General features: G+C 43.5%; 1 protein-coding gene across 1 annotated transcript in view; it reads right to left on the bottom strand.

The window, feature by feature from the left end:
• PITPNA (phosphatidylinositol transfer protein alpha) overlaps window positions 1–19,274 on the bottom strand; it is a 39,722-nt gene that overhangs the window by 3,626 nt on the left and 16,822 nt on the right. The window contains exons 5-11 of the mRNA XM_074189178.1: window positions 18,274–18,281; window positions 17,236–17,310; window positions 16,474–16,557; window positions 14,854–14,931; window positions 14,576–14,686; window positions 13,508–13,630; window positions 277–345 (exon numbers count right to left, since the gene is read on the bottom strand). Coding sequence (XP_074045279.1) covers window positions 301–345; window positions 13,508–13,630; window positions 14,576–14,686; window positions 14,854–14,931; window positions 16,474–16,557; window positions 17,236–17,310; window positions 18,274–18,281 — 524 coding nt within the window. The 3' untranslated portion in view covers window positions 277–300. The remainder of the gene's footprint in view (window positions 1–276; window positions 346–13,507; window positions 13,631–14,575; window positions 14,687–14,853; window positions 14,932–16,473; window positions 16,558–17,235; window positions 17,311–18,273; window positions 18,282–19,274) is intronic.

Raw genomic sequence — 19,274 nt, forward strand, 5'->3', positions numbered from 1 at the left:
CTAGTGCGGTTAAGTGACTTGCACAAGATCACACAGCCAGGTAATTGTCTGAGGTTGGATTGGAACTCAGGTCCTCCTGACAACAAGGCCAGTGCTCTATCCATCAAATTCATTTTCAATTAAACCTGAGACCCAAGTGCTGCGAGTTTGGCAACCATGTCATTGTTGCTATAGGAAGGATGATATCTGACTCCCTAAACAGTTATCAGACCTTTAAAACCTCAGGTTTTAACCTTCGCTTCCATGATGTGCAGATTGAAAAAACTTGGTACGTACAGTGCTTGAGGGGAAGGGATGGCATTAATCATCTGCTGTCATTCCTTTCACAGGATCTTTTTCTCTCATCTAGAAGACAAACACAATAAAAAGATTTCAGCTGTTGGTAGAAATTCGCTACAAATACCAACCCCTCCACCTTCTCCACCTTCTCCAGTCATGTCAGAAAGAATTGCCTGAATGGTTTTATGGACAAGCTGGAACAATTGGGAACAGGACAGTGTATCTCTCAGAGCTTCTCAGGCTTAGAGGCCCATGTCTTTTCTATTAGGATGCATATTATCTGGCGTACACACACACACACACACACATACACACACACACACACACACCCCAAGTGCACACTTCTGGACCTTCCCCTCAGATGAGGCTTCTTAACTGTGTTCTATGATTCCTGACTCCCTTGGGCAGACAGATTGGTTAAGTCCAAGGATCCCTTCTCAGAATCATGTTTTTAAATGAACAAAGTAAGATACAAAAGAAAAAGGATACCAACTGTATTAAATATGGCATTTTGACCTACAAGCTGATGGGCCCAAGATAAGATTACCTCTAAAACTTCCTAATCCAAATTCTCTCCCAGTCCTTTCAATTCCTTTAGTGTGTGGGCCCAGGGATTCTGGCAGCACCATCCAGCCACACTCAGAAGGGCTTTAGCATCTTTATTGATAAGATGGGGGTTCACAATACTTGTACTATTAAACTTTATAGAGCTGTCAGGAAAAGACTTGGTAAGCTACAAAGTGTCTTAGAACTGAGTAGCTGTTACTATTATTTTCTCATACCACCATAAGCCACCCTCAGCCTTGCCTTCCAGGCCTTTCTCATCCAAATGTTTTCTTACAAGCCCTACCCTTGGGGCAAGGTCCAACTTCACTAACCCTTCTTCCCCATGGCACTTCTGATTCCCCAGTACACTTAAGTCAGAAACATCTTTCCATCCCTGGCCTCTGACCACCTCTAAAAGTGGTCTTTATTGGAGTTTTTGAATATGTTATGTATTATCTCTCCCAAAATCAGAGTGTAAACTTCATGAGGGCAAGAAGCTTATTTTATGTTTCTCCATCTCTTTCGCAGGGCTTTTCACAGAGTAGGCTCTTTATAAATGGTCCTTCAGTGAAAGCAGGATGCTAAGAGGAGGGGCCTTTTTCTTAAAGCACTTTTTAAAAACTCATTTTTATAGGGGTTTTTTTTGCAAGGCAAATGGGGTTAAGTGACTTGCCCAAGGCCACACAGCTAGGTAACTATTAAGTGTCTGAGACTGGATTTGAACCCAGGTACTCCTGACTCCAGGGCTGGTGCTTTATCCACTGCGCCACCTAGCCGCCCCTAAAAACTCATTTTTTAAAGATCATATGCCACACAGGAACCAGGAAACAAACTAGGATATGAATTCTCAGAATACTGCGTAAGAAATAATTACTCATCTCCCCCACTCCATGCAATTTTGGAAATTACAGAGGGAATCTTCTGTAATCTTTGACAGCAGAATAAGACTGTGTTCACAATTAAGAAGTTGCACCTCAGGGCAGCTAGGTGGTGCAGTGGATAGAGCACCGGCCCTGGAGTCAGGAGGACCTGAGTTCAAATGCGCCCTAGACACTTAATAACTACCTAGCTGTGTGGCCTTGGGCAAGCTACTTAACCCCATTGCCTTGCAAAAACTAAAAAAAAAAAAAAAAAAAAAGTTGCACCTCAATCAAAGATTAGCAAAATTGTAATTGAATATTCATGAATTAAAACAAACCTTTGGACAATCTTGTATTTGGTTCTAATCAAAAGCCAAAGAACCCACAAGCCCAACTCCAAGATGTCCCAAATGCTGGGGATTCATCTTGAATGGAAAGTCAGTTGTATATAGTTGTTTAGCATCCACTAGGTATCATAAATGGGAGATAATACACTAGAAGACATTATCTTGTAGTTGGGAAAACTGAACTAGGAAATTCAACAAATATACTTCCAACTAAGTACCAAGGGAAACAATGAAAGAGCTGTCAGCATTGAGGGAAATCAGTCAAAGAAGACTTTCTGGAGGGAAGTGAATTTTGAACCACAATGTAAGGTGCATTTAATAGAGAAGACAGTAGAAAAATATTGGGTGAGAACCTCAAGTTCAGCAATAATCAAGATTCTGAGTTTTTACCAGCTAAATACCACTGTCTGAAAAGTTTGGTCCAAGTCAGCAGGAAGCACAGGAGCAAAAGAAAAAGAACTAGTTAGTGTCATCTTTGTGGGCCATCCATCTCAACAAACTTCTGGACTCTGGATCTTCTGTGAGATGTGTTGAAGGGTGATCTGTTCCTAGGGCTCAGGGAGGCCAGGCACTTGTTTCTCTAACATCAGAAGCTAGGACATATCAAACCAGCAGTAGAAGTAATATTGGGGCTCCCCTGACCAGAAAGGAAGGGAAATAAACCAATAAAGGTGCTTTCCAGCCCCCATAATTCCAGCTTAGAAACTTCAGGAGGGCTTTGCCTAGAACTTCATTGTACAAGAGGAAATGCCACTTAATATACACATGGGGTCCAGCACAAGCCAGGATTTTGTGACCTGAAGCTACAACAGCTGATGTACTCGACAATAAAAAGAAAGCTAGGGTAACTAAAGGTTCTGAAACACCAAGAGACACCTGGGCCATAGAAGAGAGAAGGGCTCTTATCTCCTAATAAAGAGATGGAAAAACCAGCCAGAGAGAAGCTAAGGGACAGCCTTAATCCAAGTTCATCAAAAGGGCATAGGTGAATCCTGGCCCTCATCCCCAACCTGAACTGCACAGTCAGGGCATTAAGCCACTAACTAAAGGGTTTTTTCCAGTGCTGAGCTCTATAACTGAGAACCACCCAAAACCTTCAGAGAAGGATCAGAATAGGAAACAAGATTATTAAGTGATATGGTGGATAGAATGCTGGGCTTGAAATCAGGAAAACGAGATAGAATCCTGCCTCAGATATTTAATGTGTAGACAAGTCACTTAACCTCAATTTGCTCATCTGTGAAATGGAGCATGATAATACCTACTCACAAGGGGAAAACTCGAGCAAAGGGATTTAGAATCCTTAAAGCACAGTTGTTAACTAACACTGGGGGATTGGAGAAGTAGACAAAAGACATGAGGATCTGAAGGAGAGGCTGCTTTTAACATCCTAGATACCCATGAATGGGAAAGGATCTTTGTTAACTGATCATCTCTTTAATGTGTTTGGAATTTGCTGCATTTTCTAAACTTAGCCCAAAGAAATAATGATTACAGCACTCTCAAGTATGTGATAATGCCAGAAAACTCAACGAGCTAGATTATGGCAGACCTTACAAACAAGGTAGTATAGCTCAGGACTTGACATGGAGGCAGAAAGTTCAAATCCTACTTTGAATAGATGCTAACTGTGTGACCATGGGCAAATCATTTAGCCTCAGTTTCTTCAGCTGTAAAATGAAGATAATAATCCATGTGATACCTGTGTCCAGGGTTGCTGATGTTCCAATGAATTATTCTGCAAACTTGAACGCCATATGGTAGTTCTGGCCTTATTTTTCTCCTTCAGAGAGATACAGAAAGAAATATCCCTGGAGCGAATCGATCTCCTATTCTTTCTATTTAATGTTCTCTGAGCTCTTGCCTGGCAGAAAAAAGGCTTTTTATTGGAGAACGCATCCTTGGGCTGACTCTGGTCATGAGAAGACAACTGGGAGGATCTGCCCCCCTCCTTCTGTGCCAGGCATTCAGTGTAGCTTGGAGAACACTCCCTGTGAGGGCACTTGAGGGATGGGCAACTGGTGGCAAGACTGGTCAGAAGAAATGGTCTGGTTTCAGCTTATAGGTTGGATTCTTCAGGATGTTTTGCACTCTGTATTTATAGTATGGAGACTGATCTGGCAATCATCAAAGATATCAAATTTCTGATATACAATCCTGGTTGCTAAGTATTCAGTAAATGCTCATTATTTAGAGCCTTAAGTCATATGTTGTAGTTCCTTCCATTTCCTTGCATAATCTGCATCGATTATTAAGACTGGGCTCCATACAAATAATTCTTCTGTGATTTCTATTGACCTGAATCTCCTGAATAATCCTGTTTCCACAAGGGAATCTGCACAATTCAACCCTTTGTTCAGTGCATATTTGCAGACGTGGTTTTGGCTGAATTTCATGTGGATGTGCCCAAGGTCCATGCTGGGAACTTCACTATTTCATTAGCTCCTTCTGGAGGTAAGCTGCTTTTGGTGACATGAGGCAAGTGAGGGTATGTACCTAATAAAAGAACCCAGGCAATAATGCTGTCATATGTTGTTGTACAATATTGATAAACTTCTCTGGGCAGCCACACTTTGCCATAATTTTCCATAAACCCTCACAAATGGTGGTACCTGTATCCAGGGTTGCTGAGATTCCAATGAGTTATTCTGGCAATTCATTAAAGATATCAAGCTTCTGAAAAACAATACTAGTTGTTAGGTATTTGGTAAATGTTCAGTGTTTAAAGCCTGAAGCCATGTTGTATCAAAGGCCTTGGTCAGATCTACAAATGTTATATACACAGTTTTGTTCTATTGCTGGCATTTTTCCTGGAGTTGTCAGACAGCAAACACCATATCAGCTGTTCTTGACCCTTTCTGAAGGCACACTAGCTCCCAGGTAGGTGACCATCTTTAGGTGAAGGATCAATCTATTGAGAACTCTGTCAAGAATCTTACCAGCAATGACTAACACAGTGGATAATGGACAATGCTCTTGAGATTTCCCAGTCACCAATGGAACAAGGATGTGTCTTTACTCCCATGCTTTTTAGCGTGATGTTTTTAACCATGTTATAAAACACATTCACTGAGGATGAACATGGCTTCAAGTTCAGCTACCACACTGATGGTAAATTCTTCAACTTGAAAAACTACAAGCCAAGACCAAGTCGGGAGTGTTGGTGCATGTCCTTCTGTTTGCACATGATTGTGCTTCAATGCAGCCTCTGAAACTGAGTTGCAATAAAGTATGGACCGATTCTTTGCCGTGCTAACTTCGGTTTAACAAGCTACATCGAGAAAACGCAGGCGCTCCATCAGCCAGCACCACACCATCTATGTGTGGAACTATCAATTAAAGCAAATGGAGAAGTTTTGTGGATAAGTTCACTTCCCTTGGCAGTGTCCTTTCCAGGGAGGTACACATTGATAATGAGATTAAACACATTGCCAGAGCTGGCTCAGTATTTGGGAGGCTCCAAAAGAACAGTGTGGGAGAGAAGAGGTATTAGACTATCAGACTGAAGGTCTACTGAGCCACTGTGCCGACTTCATTGCTCATTGCCTATGAAACCAGTCTACTGAGCCATGCCAGGAAATGGAATTGCCTCCATTTAATTGTCTTAGGAAGATTCTGCAGATCACTTGACAGGAAACTAAGTTGCCTAGCATTCCAGCATTACTGCAGAGAGTGCATCTATGATAGGGCTGGCCACACTGTTAAAATGTCAAATGTAAGCTTCCCAAAAAAGACTATTTTATGGTGAACTCACAAAGGGCAAGTACCCACAGGGTGTCAGAAGAAGCAATACTGAGACACCCTGTAGGTCTTTAGAATTGAATGTGCAGCATGAAAACACACTGGTATAAGACTGCCCAGCATGGCATGCCCTTATCAGAGAGGGTGCTGAGCTTTATATGTAAGGCAGAATTGAAGCAACTCAAAGGAAACATGACATACATAAGTTTAGAGTACTCACCTCAAGTGTTCACATGGATTATTCGTGCCCAACCTGAGCATATGGGTCTGAACAGCCACAGTTGGACACACTGTAATTTGTCTCTATTTGTCATTTTGTTCTTCTTCAATAATGAAGGACAAGAACCAAACTAAACCTAATAGCAGTTTTTATGATGGCTAGGTAAAGTGCTGTTATTATCAATTTTATTAAATACCAAATTACATCATTTGTATTTTATCCTATAGGCCATGGGGAGCCAGTAATGATTTCTAAGTGGAGAAATGACATAATCAGACTTGTGAAATAGGAGGACTATTTTGGTAGCTGTGTGGAGGATGGATTGAGGGAGAGAGAGACACAAAACCAGCAGATTAATTAAGAGGCTCTTAGAGTAGTCCAACCAAGAAGTAATGAGTGTCTGAACTAGGAGGCAGCCTGTACAGGTGGAAAAGAGGAGACAGATGTGAGAAAGGATATAAAAATAGAATAGACTAGAGTTGGCAATTGACTGGATATGGTAGATAACAGAGAAGGAAGAGAACATGGTATCTTTTTGCTTTATGAAAATAAAGAAGGGGGGAAGAATATATTAGGGAAGAAATGCTACTTCTCATAATTAGGGTAAATCAAAAAGAATATACAAAGGAGGGCACTGAGTACTTTGGAACCTCAGTCTTACCTAAACCAGATTAAAGGTGGTAGAACACACACACACACACACACACACACACACACACAAACACACACACAAACACACACACAGAGTTTGATGCCAAAATACTTTATAAGCATGAGGAAAGAGAGAAAATAGATTTGGGAGGGGAAGAGTTATAAGCAAAAAAGAAGTCTGATTATAAAGGAAGAATGAAATGGAAAGAAATAAAAGGTGAGTCCATGACTTGGGTGAAGACTGGAAAAAGAAGTAGGATTAGGCACTCCATTAAGAGGTGACTATATAGAAGAAAAAGAGTGAAGATGACCCAAAAGCCCACAATGCAGATGGATAGTAAGAAAGGGTTCCAAATGATGGTGGCAGAGAAAGTGTTTACAAGGGGTAGCAAGGAGCAAGAAATATTTTTAATCTTCCTCTTCCTGGTCCAATGTCCAATAAATACAAGAGAAGGAACTAGCTCTGGAGTGAGTGGTCAGGGATGTAATCTCTTCTGGGGAGAACTGAGTTTCTTTGAGGGTAACAAGATGAAAAGACTGCTGAGAAATCAATTATGAAAAGTAAGTTTTGTTAATAGCTGAATAGAGGGCTCCAGATGCCATAATGGAAAGTGACTTGGGAATGGGAGCAGAAGAATGAGAGTATATGGAAAAGTAGTATGGAAAGGTGGTTTTGGCAACAAGGGACATAGATTCTGAATTACTTTGATCAGGGATGTAGGTGAAAATTTGTAAGCCATGAGTACCAGTGGATTGGAGCCTCTAATTTCTAAGGTCTTGTGATGAAAGAGGCCAACATTCATGCATCTTCCCCAAACACAAGGGAAACTCAGAGGGTCTGGGTCCCCGAGTACTAAACTAAAATTACACATGGTGCAGTGCTTATATCCCAGGATGGCAGAGGCTGAGGTCCATGTGAGGAGAGGTCAGTGTTAGGAGTTTCTAGTGGGATTCTAGGCTTTTGCTGGTGATCCCAGTCTTCCCAGTTTTGGATGGGGGAGTCAAAGCCTGGCTGGCACACTCCAGGACTTTGTAATTGTCTTCTCTCCTCTGGAGAGCATGGGGCACACTGGGGCTTTGCTTTAAGTTTCTAGCCACTGACTTGCCCCAGTGAGGCCCCAATTTCCTAATCTGCTCCACTCTCTTCTTTCCACTGGTCCTGATTATGCAGAGCAAGCCTCATCTCTTCCATACGACACAATGGCAAGAACATTCACAAGTTTGAACTCTCATGTTCTCTAATAAAGAGGGTTTCATGGATATGGAGCTACTACTCAGTGGGCAGAGAGCAGCTTATTACCTTACAGAAATGAATAAAGTGCAATCTCAGGAGTTAAAGGGAAGAACTACACTACTAGAATAGAGTGTGGAGGAAACCTGGCAAACCGGATTCTCTGGCAGTCATTAGAAAGGATTAATTCTCATTGGTTTGGGATGGTTTTGACCAGTTCTGCCTGAGGGTAGGAGGATCAGTGAGAGGCTCTGGAGGGTCCAATGGCTTCCTGCCCACATAAGCTGGTCCCCACTTTAGCAGTCACAGTAAGCTGCTGCCTGATTGGTGCCATGCAATTCTCAGCATGTGGTCCATCCAAGTCCTCAAGCCTGGGGTCTGGTAGCTGACCATGCTGGGGTCACTCTCATGAATGCCCTCTGAAGGGATTATAATCTCTGAGAAAGAGTTCCAGGACACAAATTGCAGCTACTAATGGCAACACTGGAAAGACTTGACCTTATCTGCCTTGGACAGAAAACCTCATGCCTTTCACTATCTTTTCATATAATTGGAAAAATAAATGTTCATCCTATCCCTCATCCTACTACTCTGCTCCAGATTGTTCAAGCCTCTGAAGTTCCTGCTCAATAACTAACCCACTTTCTTTCATTTCTTACTTCCTCCTGTCCTACTCGGTACTTCCTGACAACAGATTCCCCCAGATGACCCTAAATCTCTGGTTTTCCTTTCCAGGACTGGCTGCATTTTTTTGCCTCCTCAATTCCTTGATTCCCGTAGGGGAATCTGTGTTCCTAATGTTCATCTGCCACTCCCAGTGGCCATCATGCAGCAATCTCTTCAAAGTTATCACCTCCAAGCCTGGTAGTCATTATCTACTGACCCCAGGGCAGTTCAGTGCCAGGCTCACAGTCTCCCTCTCGACTACACTCTTACGGTCAGACCAGGGACTTAAACACAGATCTTCAATTTCCTTCAAATTACCCTCAAACTATCTCATTCCTCAATCTATTCAGCTCCCATGTTAAATCCCCACAGAGATGGCCATAGTCTCATCTCATCATCACAAGGATTCAATTTTCATATTCAAGACAATATTTTATTATTCCATACTATTCTATGCCTCATTGCTTCCAATACTGCTGTTGTCCTTATTATGGCCTCCAATCCCTGCCCCTTTCAGTCCTCATAGGCCATCTAGACCATCAAGTACCCTGGCTCTGGCTATACTTCCCTTCCTTCCCAACCTCGACACTTTGATGAGTCAGTTCAACTTGCTTCATTGCTCTATCAACAATGATTTCTTGTTGAAGCTCAACTTGGGATCACTCTCCAAAAGTGACTCTTTGCTCCTACTCATGTCCTGTTGAATGGAACTGGAAGAAATCACAAAACCACTCATATGAATCTTCTCAATTAACAGAGCAGGTAGAAGGAGCTTTTATAGATGAAGCACAGGAGAAAACTGAATTTGAAGATATATTGTTGTGTAAAAATGGAGTCAATAGATAAAAGGGAAATGTAATGGGAGAAAGAAAAAGGAGAGGAGGAATAGGCTAAGATATTTCACATAATAAGATTTTTCTTTATTACAATGAGCTATTGCAATGATATGGAGGGGGGGAAGGCAAGGGGGAATGAGGGAATCTTCATTCTCATCAGAGGTGGCTAGGAGAGGAAACAACATATATACTCAATGGGGTATAGGCATCTGGAGTAAGAAGGAGAGAAGGGGGACAAGGGGAAGGGGTGGGGATGTGAATGATGGAAGAGAGGATGGACCATGGGGGGAGAGTGGTCAGATATAACATTTTCTTTTTTACTTCTTGCAAGGGGCTGGGATTAGATGGCGTGTCTGAGACCATAGGGCCAGGTAGATGCTGGGCCTAAGGGGTGGTAGGAGGGCCAGGGCCAGGGATCTGTCTGCTGTGCTACTCAGCTACCCTACAGCAGAGTCAGAGTGAAAGGAGAGAGAAAATATAGTACATGGTAGTGGAGAAATACGAAAGGAGGGAGTTGCGATCAGCAATGGCAACGGTGGAAAAATATGGAATTAACTTTTACAATGTATTTATCATAAAGAATGTAATCCACCTGCAACAAGAGTTGTTGGTGTTGGAACAAGGACTGGAGCACATTTTTTATTATTATTATTTTGGGGGGGTGCAGGGCAAATGGGGCTGGGTGGTCTGCCTGGGGCCTCATAGCAGGGTGATCGCTGGGTGTCTGAGGGCAGATTTGGACCTGGGTGCTCCTAGCTCAAGGAGCCCAACTGCCCCTACTATTATTACTATTTTATTTTATTTTGGTTCTTTTTTTTCCCCTTCTTTTTTTGTTTTTTGCAGGGCAGTGGGGTTGGGGTGGCTTGCAGGTCACACAGCTGGGTGATTGTTGGGTGTATAGGGCCGGGTATGGGCTCGGGTGCTCATGGCTCCAGGGCTGGTGCTCCATCCATTGCGCCACCTGGCCATACCTACAATTATTACTATTATTTTTTTAATTTTAATTTTTTTCTCTCCCCTTTACTTTATCACTTAAGGAAGTCTTTATTTTTTTGGGAGGGGGGTATTTTGTTTACTCTTAAATAACAATATTTTATTAATGTATAAAAAGTTATTATTTGTACAAAATGAGAATAAACATTAAATTAAAAAAAAAGAAATCACAAAACCATGGTGACTAAATCTACTTACAATCTGTTAACTCATCTTTAATTGCAGCAAGCCCTTCTGTTCCTCCCTAACATCTATAGATCAAACATCTATCCCATTCACTACAAAGGCTGTTTTAAATCTCTATCCTCAAGCCTTGTTTAGTACCCACTTTGTTCACCTTTTCATTTGAGAACCTCATCTATCATGTGATTAAATGAGATTAAGCCCATTCTCAATGACTCTTCTTGTCTCACACCCCCCCAACATCATCCCCTATCACCTCTCATTCTTTTCTTTACCAGTCAATTCCACTCTTCAAGAACTGTTCACACCAATCCTTATCTTCTCCAGCAGATGGCCTCTGCTGGAGATCATCCTCCCTTCCTAATATTCAATTTCTGCTACTTACTTGCTATCTAGAATCATACCCATATCTTTCCCATTCTTTGAAAAATCCTCATTAGGTCTTTATCTAGAAGCTACCAGCCAGTATCTTTTCTTTGTCTCCTCACCTAAACACCCAGAAAAAACCATCTATATACAATGCATCTACTCTATCTCCTGTCATTCTCAGCTAAATCCTCTGACCTTTCCATTTAACTGAAAAGCTCTTTGAAAGAAAATTTTAGTTGCAAGTCTAGTGGTATTTTTTCAATCTTCCCCTTCTAGAGCTCTCTGTAGCACTTGACACAAGTGGCTACCTTGTCTCCTGGATACAGCTCTTTCTTGACTCAGTCTTCTAGCTATGCATGTATGCATGTCCCCCCAGCATTCGTCCCTCTTCTCCTTTCCCTTCCATCTTCTCTCTGGTGATCTTATCAGCTCCCATGGAGTCAATGATCTCTTGACAGATGACTCCCAAGTGGATGGAGCACGGCCCAGTCTTCTCCTGAGCTCCTAGCCTCCATCACCTAGCTGTGAATTGGCTGACCCATGGGTATCTCCAACTCACTCATCCAAAAGCATTCATCACCTCTCCCTTCGGCATCCACCAAAGGCATTCCTTCACCTTCTAGTCATCTTGGTTGGCAATCTCTGCTCCTCCCTCTTACCTTGCCTGCCCAATTAGTGTTGACATCTTGTTTCAATAAGTCTTCTATATTCACTTTGCTGGTTCAGGACCTCCCTACCTCCTACCTGGATGACTGAAGTAGCCTTCTGAAGAGTCTCCCTGTCTCCAGTGTCTCCCTATACCAGTCCATGTGGCTTCTACAAGGTCACTGGAATGACTTTCCTCCAGCCCAAGTCTAACCCCTCCTCACCATCCTCAGGGAGCTCCCCAAGCCCCCTAATTTTTCCAGGGTCTGCAAACATCTACTTTTGGCATTCAGATCCCTGCACAGATCCTTGGTTCCTTTCTCTTCTCCAGTCTTTACACATTTTTGCCCTCCAAGCATGCCTCTGTAGTCGCCCCTGCCTGCCCGCTGCTCCTCACACAAGACAAGCTAAGCTGTATCTCTGAAGTCTTACATCTGCACTCTATAACATCCCCCTGTGTCAAAAATGAGTGCCTTTTTCACCTTGGCCCCTCTGACACTGACTTCCTTCAGGACTCTGTTCAAGACAATTTTCTCCAAGAAGCCTGAACCATCCTATGAGAAACTGTGTATATACTTTGTATTATGTATGTAGATATACAGACATACACACACACACAAACACACAAACTTGTTAGAAATATAAGTTCTCTTCAAAGTTACCAGTGACCACAATGACAAATTTTATTTAGAAACCTAAGCTCCCTGAGGGCAGAGATTGTTTTTGCTTCTTAATTGTGACCACAGTAATTGGCAGATATAAATAATTAATAAATACTTACTGGTTGACTGATGAAATGAGAAAGTAACCCATTTTTGAATACTTTTTTTCCTGGCAAAGAACTCACAAATTCTGAAGTTATGGTCATAAACATAACTTTTTGGTAGACCAAACAAAATAGAGGTTATAGTCCAGAGCTTGGCATGGAGCCAGCCCAATGCAGTCAAAAGAGTAACCAAGATGTCTGGCCTTCCACGGGGACTAATTGAGACATGATTCAGCCATTTGAATCACCCCAACCTAGGAAAAGCTCAGCAAAGGCAGGAGCTGGTAATCCCCGCCACCCCCGCTGGCCCCACCCCAAGTTCCAATGGGAGGAGATCATGGAGGCCCAGGAGGTTAAAAAGGCATGGAGAGTGGGAAAAGTGGCAGGATGTCTAGGAATAGGAAATGCTTTATGCTCAGCAGCATGACTACATGACAGTGAAGGGATTATGCTTTGAGGTGCCCAGGAGGACCTGAAATGAAGACCCACCATGACTGTTCCCTTAGCCCCAGCACTTGAACTCAGTGCTGACTTTCAGGAGACAGAAATTATTCCTCCTTCCTGGACCCCACTTGAAGGCTCAACATACCTGCAATCTAAAATTCTCAAAAGAACCAAGTAAAAAACCAACTGAAGCTACAAGCAACCTTGGGAAGAGGGAAGAGGGCTGTTGAGGTGGTTTCTGTGGTGCCCAAGTGATGTCTCCCTCAGGCTTGTGCCCAACATTCTCTCTCCTCCCTGACTACTTCAGACCTGTTGCCTGCCCTTCTTATGGACTCTTTTAGCACGTCATCTGTAACCCTTACTTGGCCCTTAGTTCACGTTGCCTGGGCCTCTGTTCCTTTGGTCAGCATTTTCTGGGTCCTGCCCCCCCCCCCCCCAAAGGGATCTGTGAGGTCCTTGAGGGAAGGCATCATGTAGTGTTGAACTTACTTAGTTTTGGTGAATAATAAAAAAGAAAAAACTTCTCAGTATTCATCTGTAAAAACTGCTGGCCCACTTGTCCCACCTGCCCAGAGCTTTGTCAGAACAGAATTGGTGCTAGCCAGACTGGGTCACATTGATCCATCCTACCCAGTCTCCTGACTGAAGCACCCCTTGAGAAGCAGCTGCTATGGATTTAGCCTCTGGATTAACCTTGAGTTTCAGAGCCTCCCCCTAAGCTCCCACTTACCTCATCCAGTTGTCTCTTGGTCTCGTCTTCCATTCTACGAATATCATCCATAGTCAGCTCAACCCACTTATCAAGCCAACAGAACAGCTGCCGGTGAAAATTTGTAAACAGACGCTTCTCTTGCTAAAAAATGGAAGCAACAAGTTGACAATTCAGTAGGTGAAAGACTCTACTGCCCTGTTCTTTCCCATGGTCAGAGAGCTGATGCCAATACTTAGTTTATAAAGCTGGGGGTGCCTGGTCTGTTAGTTTTCATTATTGGCTGAAGAATGAGAGAGCAGGGAGACTCTCACCTCAGGTTTTCTAGTTTTATTTTTTATTTTATTTTTTTGTAAGGCAATGGGGTTAAGTGGCTTGCCCAAGGCCACACAGCTAGGTAATTATTAAGTGTCTGAGGCCGGAAGGAACTCAGGTACTCCAGGGCCAGTGCTCTATCCACTGCACCACCTAGCCGTCCCTCACCTCAGGTTTTCTAAATTGACAAGGCAGTGGTCCAGAAAAAGACAAGTATCAGGTTGGTGGAAGATGGAAGGGAAGACAAGCCTATTCCTAGTTGGTTGTGCCACTCGGATATTGGAGGAAGAAGTGCCTAGGCCCCCTGCACCAAAGGGCAGAGGCTTTATGGTGAGCCTCACCAGGATAGGAAGATGAAGCATGCAGGGCAAATCCTAGAATGGTGCCAAAGGATGAGCACTCCACTCTTGGAGTCACAAGGGGCTGGAGGTGAGGACAGTCAACTTGAAGTGACTCAAACCTCCCAGAAAGAGGCTGCTGGGATTAAGAGGCACATGTTCAATCCTATTATTCTAGGCCAGCAATTCAGGGCCCTGAAGAATTCTGGTTACAGAACTTTTGAAACCTTTATTCAAATAAAGGGAACAGCTGTCTGAGCTGGATCATAGCCAGTCATTCCCATTTCTGTCCCTCAATTTCCCTTCTCTCTGACACTGGGGAGACTTCCTAATCCCTGGGTGAAGAACCTAGAGGGTCAGGGACTCAGATGGAACAAAAGTGGGCTGAGTCTAAGCTCCTTTTTTCAGGCAGAGGCCACTCGTTCCAGCCACTCACCTTCTGTATAAAGTTTTCCACTTTGTTCTGGAGGCCCCACCACTTGAACTTGACAGTTACCAGTTTGTAAGCGCACATGTATGGCAAGTCTTTCTGATTTGCCAGTTCTTTCTGCACAGAGAAAATACCCAAGGGTAAGCCCATGAGGGGTTGGGGAGGGGTCGACAGGCTCCCTTTAACCCAGACTTGGGTCCTTCAAATCCCTCCTCTTCCCCATCCATCCTCCACCCACCCAGGCCCTGATCCCAGCCCCCTGGTGGTCAGAGGATGAACTTCACCTTCCAATTGGGACCCAGTGGACCTCGTCCTGTCTTGATTGATTTAAATTTTGCTGGATCTTCTTCTTGCTTGTAATCCTGTGAAAGAAAGGTGCTGAGTGGGGATGGGGTATGAATATCCCCCCCTCCCATTGATAATGGGTCAGCGGAGGAAGAGAGTCCATCCATTACTGCTGCCCAGTAACCCTGGAACAGAGCAGGCTGAGAGTATCTGCTCCATTAGCTGCCCCCAGCAAAAGGGTGGATGGCGAGTCACCTCAGAGCTATGTAAACATTAAGGGTGGCCTCAGAGAACTCAATGTTATTTTATCTGCGGTGGTTTGTTTTAGACTTTTCCCTATATATACCCATGACCAAAAAGTTCAAAAAGACACAATGTTTCCACTGTCCATGCCAGGGGGCCCATATGTTAAACATCTTTGGGCATGATCTCACTGCTTTTTTTCCGTAACTCGTTTTTAATGGTGTGGGATGGAAAGAATTCAAAGTGTAGACTATGTATTGCTTGTGCATTAACAAGTCTGTCTTACTTCATTGGTTTGCAAACAGTTGATTCCTGAGTATCTAAGAGTGAATTTGCCACAGTAAATTTTTAATTTTGGCTTGCTCTACTATCTTTCACTTGACTGAGACTCAGAAAATGCAGTCACTTTAATTGCCTAAGAAAAATACAGCTAGGGGCAGCCAGGTTGCACAATGGATAGAGCACCGGCCCTGGAGTCAAGAGGACCTGAGTTCAAATCCAACCTCAGATACTTAATAATTACCTAGCCATGGGGCCTTGGGCAAGTCACTTAACCCCACTGCCTTGCAAAAAAAAAAAAGAAAGAAAAATACACTTAAGAGGGTGATCATCCATAGAAAAAGAAATGGGACATAGATATCTTCCAAAGTCAATTATAGGTGGTTTGTGTTTTCTGCAATCTTGGATCTATTAAATTACCCTCACTAATGTGGAATAACTGAGAATCTCCTGTGTTCTTAGATTATGAGCCCTCCTAAAAGTTGCTATTTCCTCCCTGGAGGGGCTTTGAGGAACAGAGGGGAGGACAAAAGTAGAATTCAGATCTTTTCATGGATAAACTTGTAGACCTGTCTGAAGAACACACACTAACTGTTGGAATAGAAGGTCCTGCCAACCTGAGCACAGCCCATGAGGCTCTCCTTGTGATCCGAACAGGCCATGGAAAGACAGAAATCTGTATTTCTCACAGAGACTGCTCTTTTGGAGTCCTGCTGCTCCTGTCTAGGATTCTGGTCCTAAAATCAAACACCTCATCTTCTCTTCCAGGTCTTAGAAAACATTTTCCCTTTCCTGGGCTCCTGGGAGCATTCCAGATGGAGCAGATCTTTAATGTGAGTAGTTAGTTGAACTGGAAAAATTCAGACCAGGGTGAAGACTTTCAGTATTGGGGAGACATATAATTTGACATCAGTAGCATCCCAAGCCAAGAAGATGAAACTTCTGGAACTTACTTAAAAAGACTCATAAGAAAAGTCTCCTTTTTAGCTAGAAAGAGTAGATATGTTTCTCCTGTTTCTAAAAGGTTTCACACCACCTCAACCACACCGGGGTTATACTGGTCAACCACCAGTTCTCTCCCTGAAAACAATTCCTACCTTGCTAAGCACCTGGCTCCGATCTGCAATATCTATGAAAACTGTTTCCACGTGTTTCCAAACATCTGGCTCCAGTTTGTGCACCTGCAAGATGGAGACAGTTCAGTCCACGATTTCCCCTATTTAGCCCTCACCCTACAATGGAAGAAGAGTTCCCAAAACCAAGGATGCTGAAGGGGATTCCCTTTAAGAGGAGCTTTCCTTGCAAAACCAACCAAAAGAAATTGGGGGCTGATGTTCACCTCGACATAATTAAACTGGTGTTTGTCAGCCTTCCAATCTGCAGAGCACTTTAGTTCTTAGGACTAGCTCTCAACCCATCTTCCACTGCAGAGACACGAAAACTTTCAAGCATGAATTTATGTTTAAAAAATCTTCTATTTTCACATATTTTTAATTTTCATTTAAAAATTTTGAGTCCTAAATGGTCTTCCTCTCTCCAGCCCCTCCCCAACTTGTTGAGAAAGTAAGCAATCTGTGGGTCTCTGTCTAAAGTGCCATTTAGTTGGGTGTTTTCTCCCAGGATCACTACAATTCATATAAGTTGTGCTCTGGACTGGCCCAAGGACTACCAGGAAGTTGTACAAGTACTCTAAGGGTCACATTCTGTCACCCTGAGGCCCTGGCCCCAGGACAGGCAGCCAGTCCCCTTTCTAAGGAATGGTAAGATAAGGTGATAGAGTCAAGTGGCGAGGCCCTAGCTGGCAATTCCGAGTGAAGTCTTGTGGTCCAGGGTCCTTGTGGTCCAGACTTTGTACTTACATTTTCTAGTGTTCCAAGGTCAGGTTTGTGCCAGGTTTCAATTTTAATCAGGAAGTCATCTTTCATATATTCATTCTGCCGACATGGGGGAGGAAGAACAACATAAGATGATCTTTTAATTACCAGGCCCAGGTAATGAGGCAGCCTGGCCCAGGCTTTGACATCCTCCAGAAATCCAGGGCCACTTCTGGAGCAGAACCCTGCCCAGGAAAGGACTGACTTTCTATGAAGAACTCTGAAGGTATCAGGGCACTGTGATTGGAAGGCTATGGAAAAGGGTATGAGGAAGACTCACTGTGGGGGAGGAATGGGCATGGGGGAACACATTAAGTCACTAAGACCTGAGAGGGCAATGACTGTTCCTGACTTCCATGGAGGATGAGATACCTGGGAGGGTGGAGCTTGGCCCACACAAAACATTGGACATTTGACAATTTTGCCAAAGTCCATCCCTGACTTGGGGGTCACAAACTTTTCAGCAAAGAAGAGGGAAGACAAATTTGAGTCTGGACTAGAGAACAACATTGTGAAGGCTCAACCCCAAGGAAAGGAAAGGTTTCACTTGATGTGGGAGACCTTTTTTTTTTTTAGGTTTTTTTGCAAGGCAATGGGGTTAAGTGGCTTGCCCAAGGCCACACAGCTAGGTAATTATTAAGTGTCTGAGGCCGGATTTGAACCTAGGTACTCCTGACTCCAGAGCTGGTGCTCTATCCACTGTGCCACCTAACCACCCTGGGAGACTCCTTTTAAATGAAAATAAATTCTGGTTATGCCCCCCAGGCCTAGTCTTCTGTGCCCACATATGGAGAATGGCTTCAATTTATAAATCCGAATGCCAATGCAGCTTAACCAAGGAGCAATTGTGCCAAAACCTATAACTGTAATAGGGAGGTTCACAGGAAGTTTGAGTCTCCCTTCTCCAGGAAAAGGAAAAAATCCACCCAGTACCCTTGTGCACCCTACATTGCCCTTTCCCCCCCTTTTTTACAGGTCTCATACACACATCAGACACATGACAGACCCCATCAAGACACTTACTGTAATAACTGCTCCAAGGTTAGGGCATGGAAGGAAGAAAGACAAAAGATTAATAAGGACAAATGAACAACTGCCCTCCCCCAGGGGTCAGCAGCAGCCAAGTGACTCTCATCTCTCCACCTCATTTCTGAATGTCATCCCTCAGGCCCTCTGGCCAGTCAAGAATCACTAGGCTTCCCCCATCCCCTTGAGTTTTGCTAGGCAAGCAGAAGCTCGGAGGAACAAATTCTGCACTTAATTAAAGAGATGCCACTGTCTGTTCTCTGGATCCTTTCCAATTGGGCAGGAGAAGGGAACAGAACCTGGTCAGCTGACCCACTGCAGCCCCCTCACCCTGCAGAATAAGATCATCAATGGCTTGGGGACTTGAGGCAAGGCAGGAAAGCATCCAACCACTGCCCACTTAGCCTCTGCAGCCCTTCCATTGACTGTAACCAGACCCCATCCTGTCTGTACCCCTGCTCATTGTAATTAGACCCTTTCGGAAAGCAAGGCTCAATTATTCATTAGAGAAAAATGGCTGTAAGATCCTATGTCACTAGAGAGCAGACAGTCTCCCAACAGAAGCCTTGTTCACCCTATGTCCTTGAAGTGCAGAAGCTGCCTGTTGTTCTGATGGACACTCTACTTTTATGGAGTTGGAAGGCCTAGAAACTGACTTGCAATTAGAAAACAAAGGATACTACATGAGAAAGGATAGTTTAAGCTCATTTTAAATCAAATCTTTTTGGACCAAAGGAATGGTACTCTTTCCTTCCTCTTCCCCAAGACCAATCTTGACAAACAATCACTTTGGAAGTTAAGAAGAGAGGAGGAAGCTGGAGTAAGTGTGGGAAAGCTCCATGTAATTAAGAGCATGAAATCATCTTAAACCCTTATAAACTTAAGCGTTTTAACCTCAACTAGACCCTTACTGCTGCGTTATCACCCTTTTGTTCATCTTTTGTCAACTCTCCTATTCTCATCTATTTCCAGCCTTCTTTTCTCTCCTACTTTGTCCC

The sequence above is a fragment of the Macrotis lagotis genome, chromosome 5, assembly GCF_037893015.1.
Source record: "Macrotis lagotis isolate mMagLag1 chromosome 5, bilby.v1.9.chrom.fasta, whole genome shotgun sequence".
Taxonomy (NCBI): Eukaryota; Metazoa; Chordata; class Mammalia; order Peramelemorphia; family Peramelidae; genus Macrotis; species Macrotis lagotis.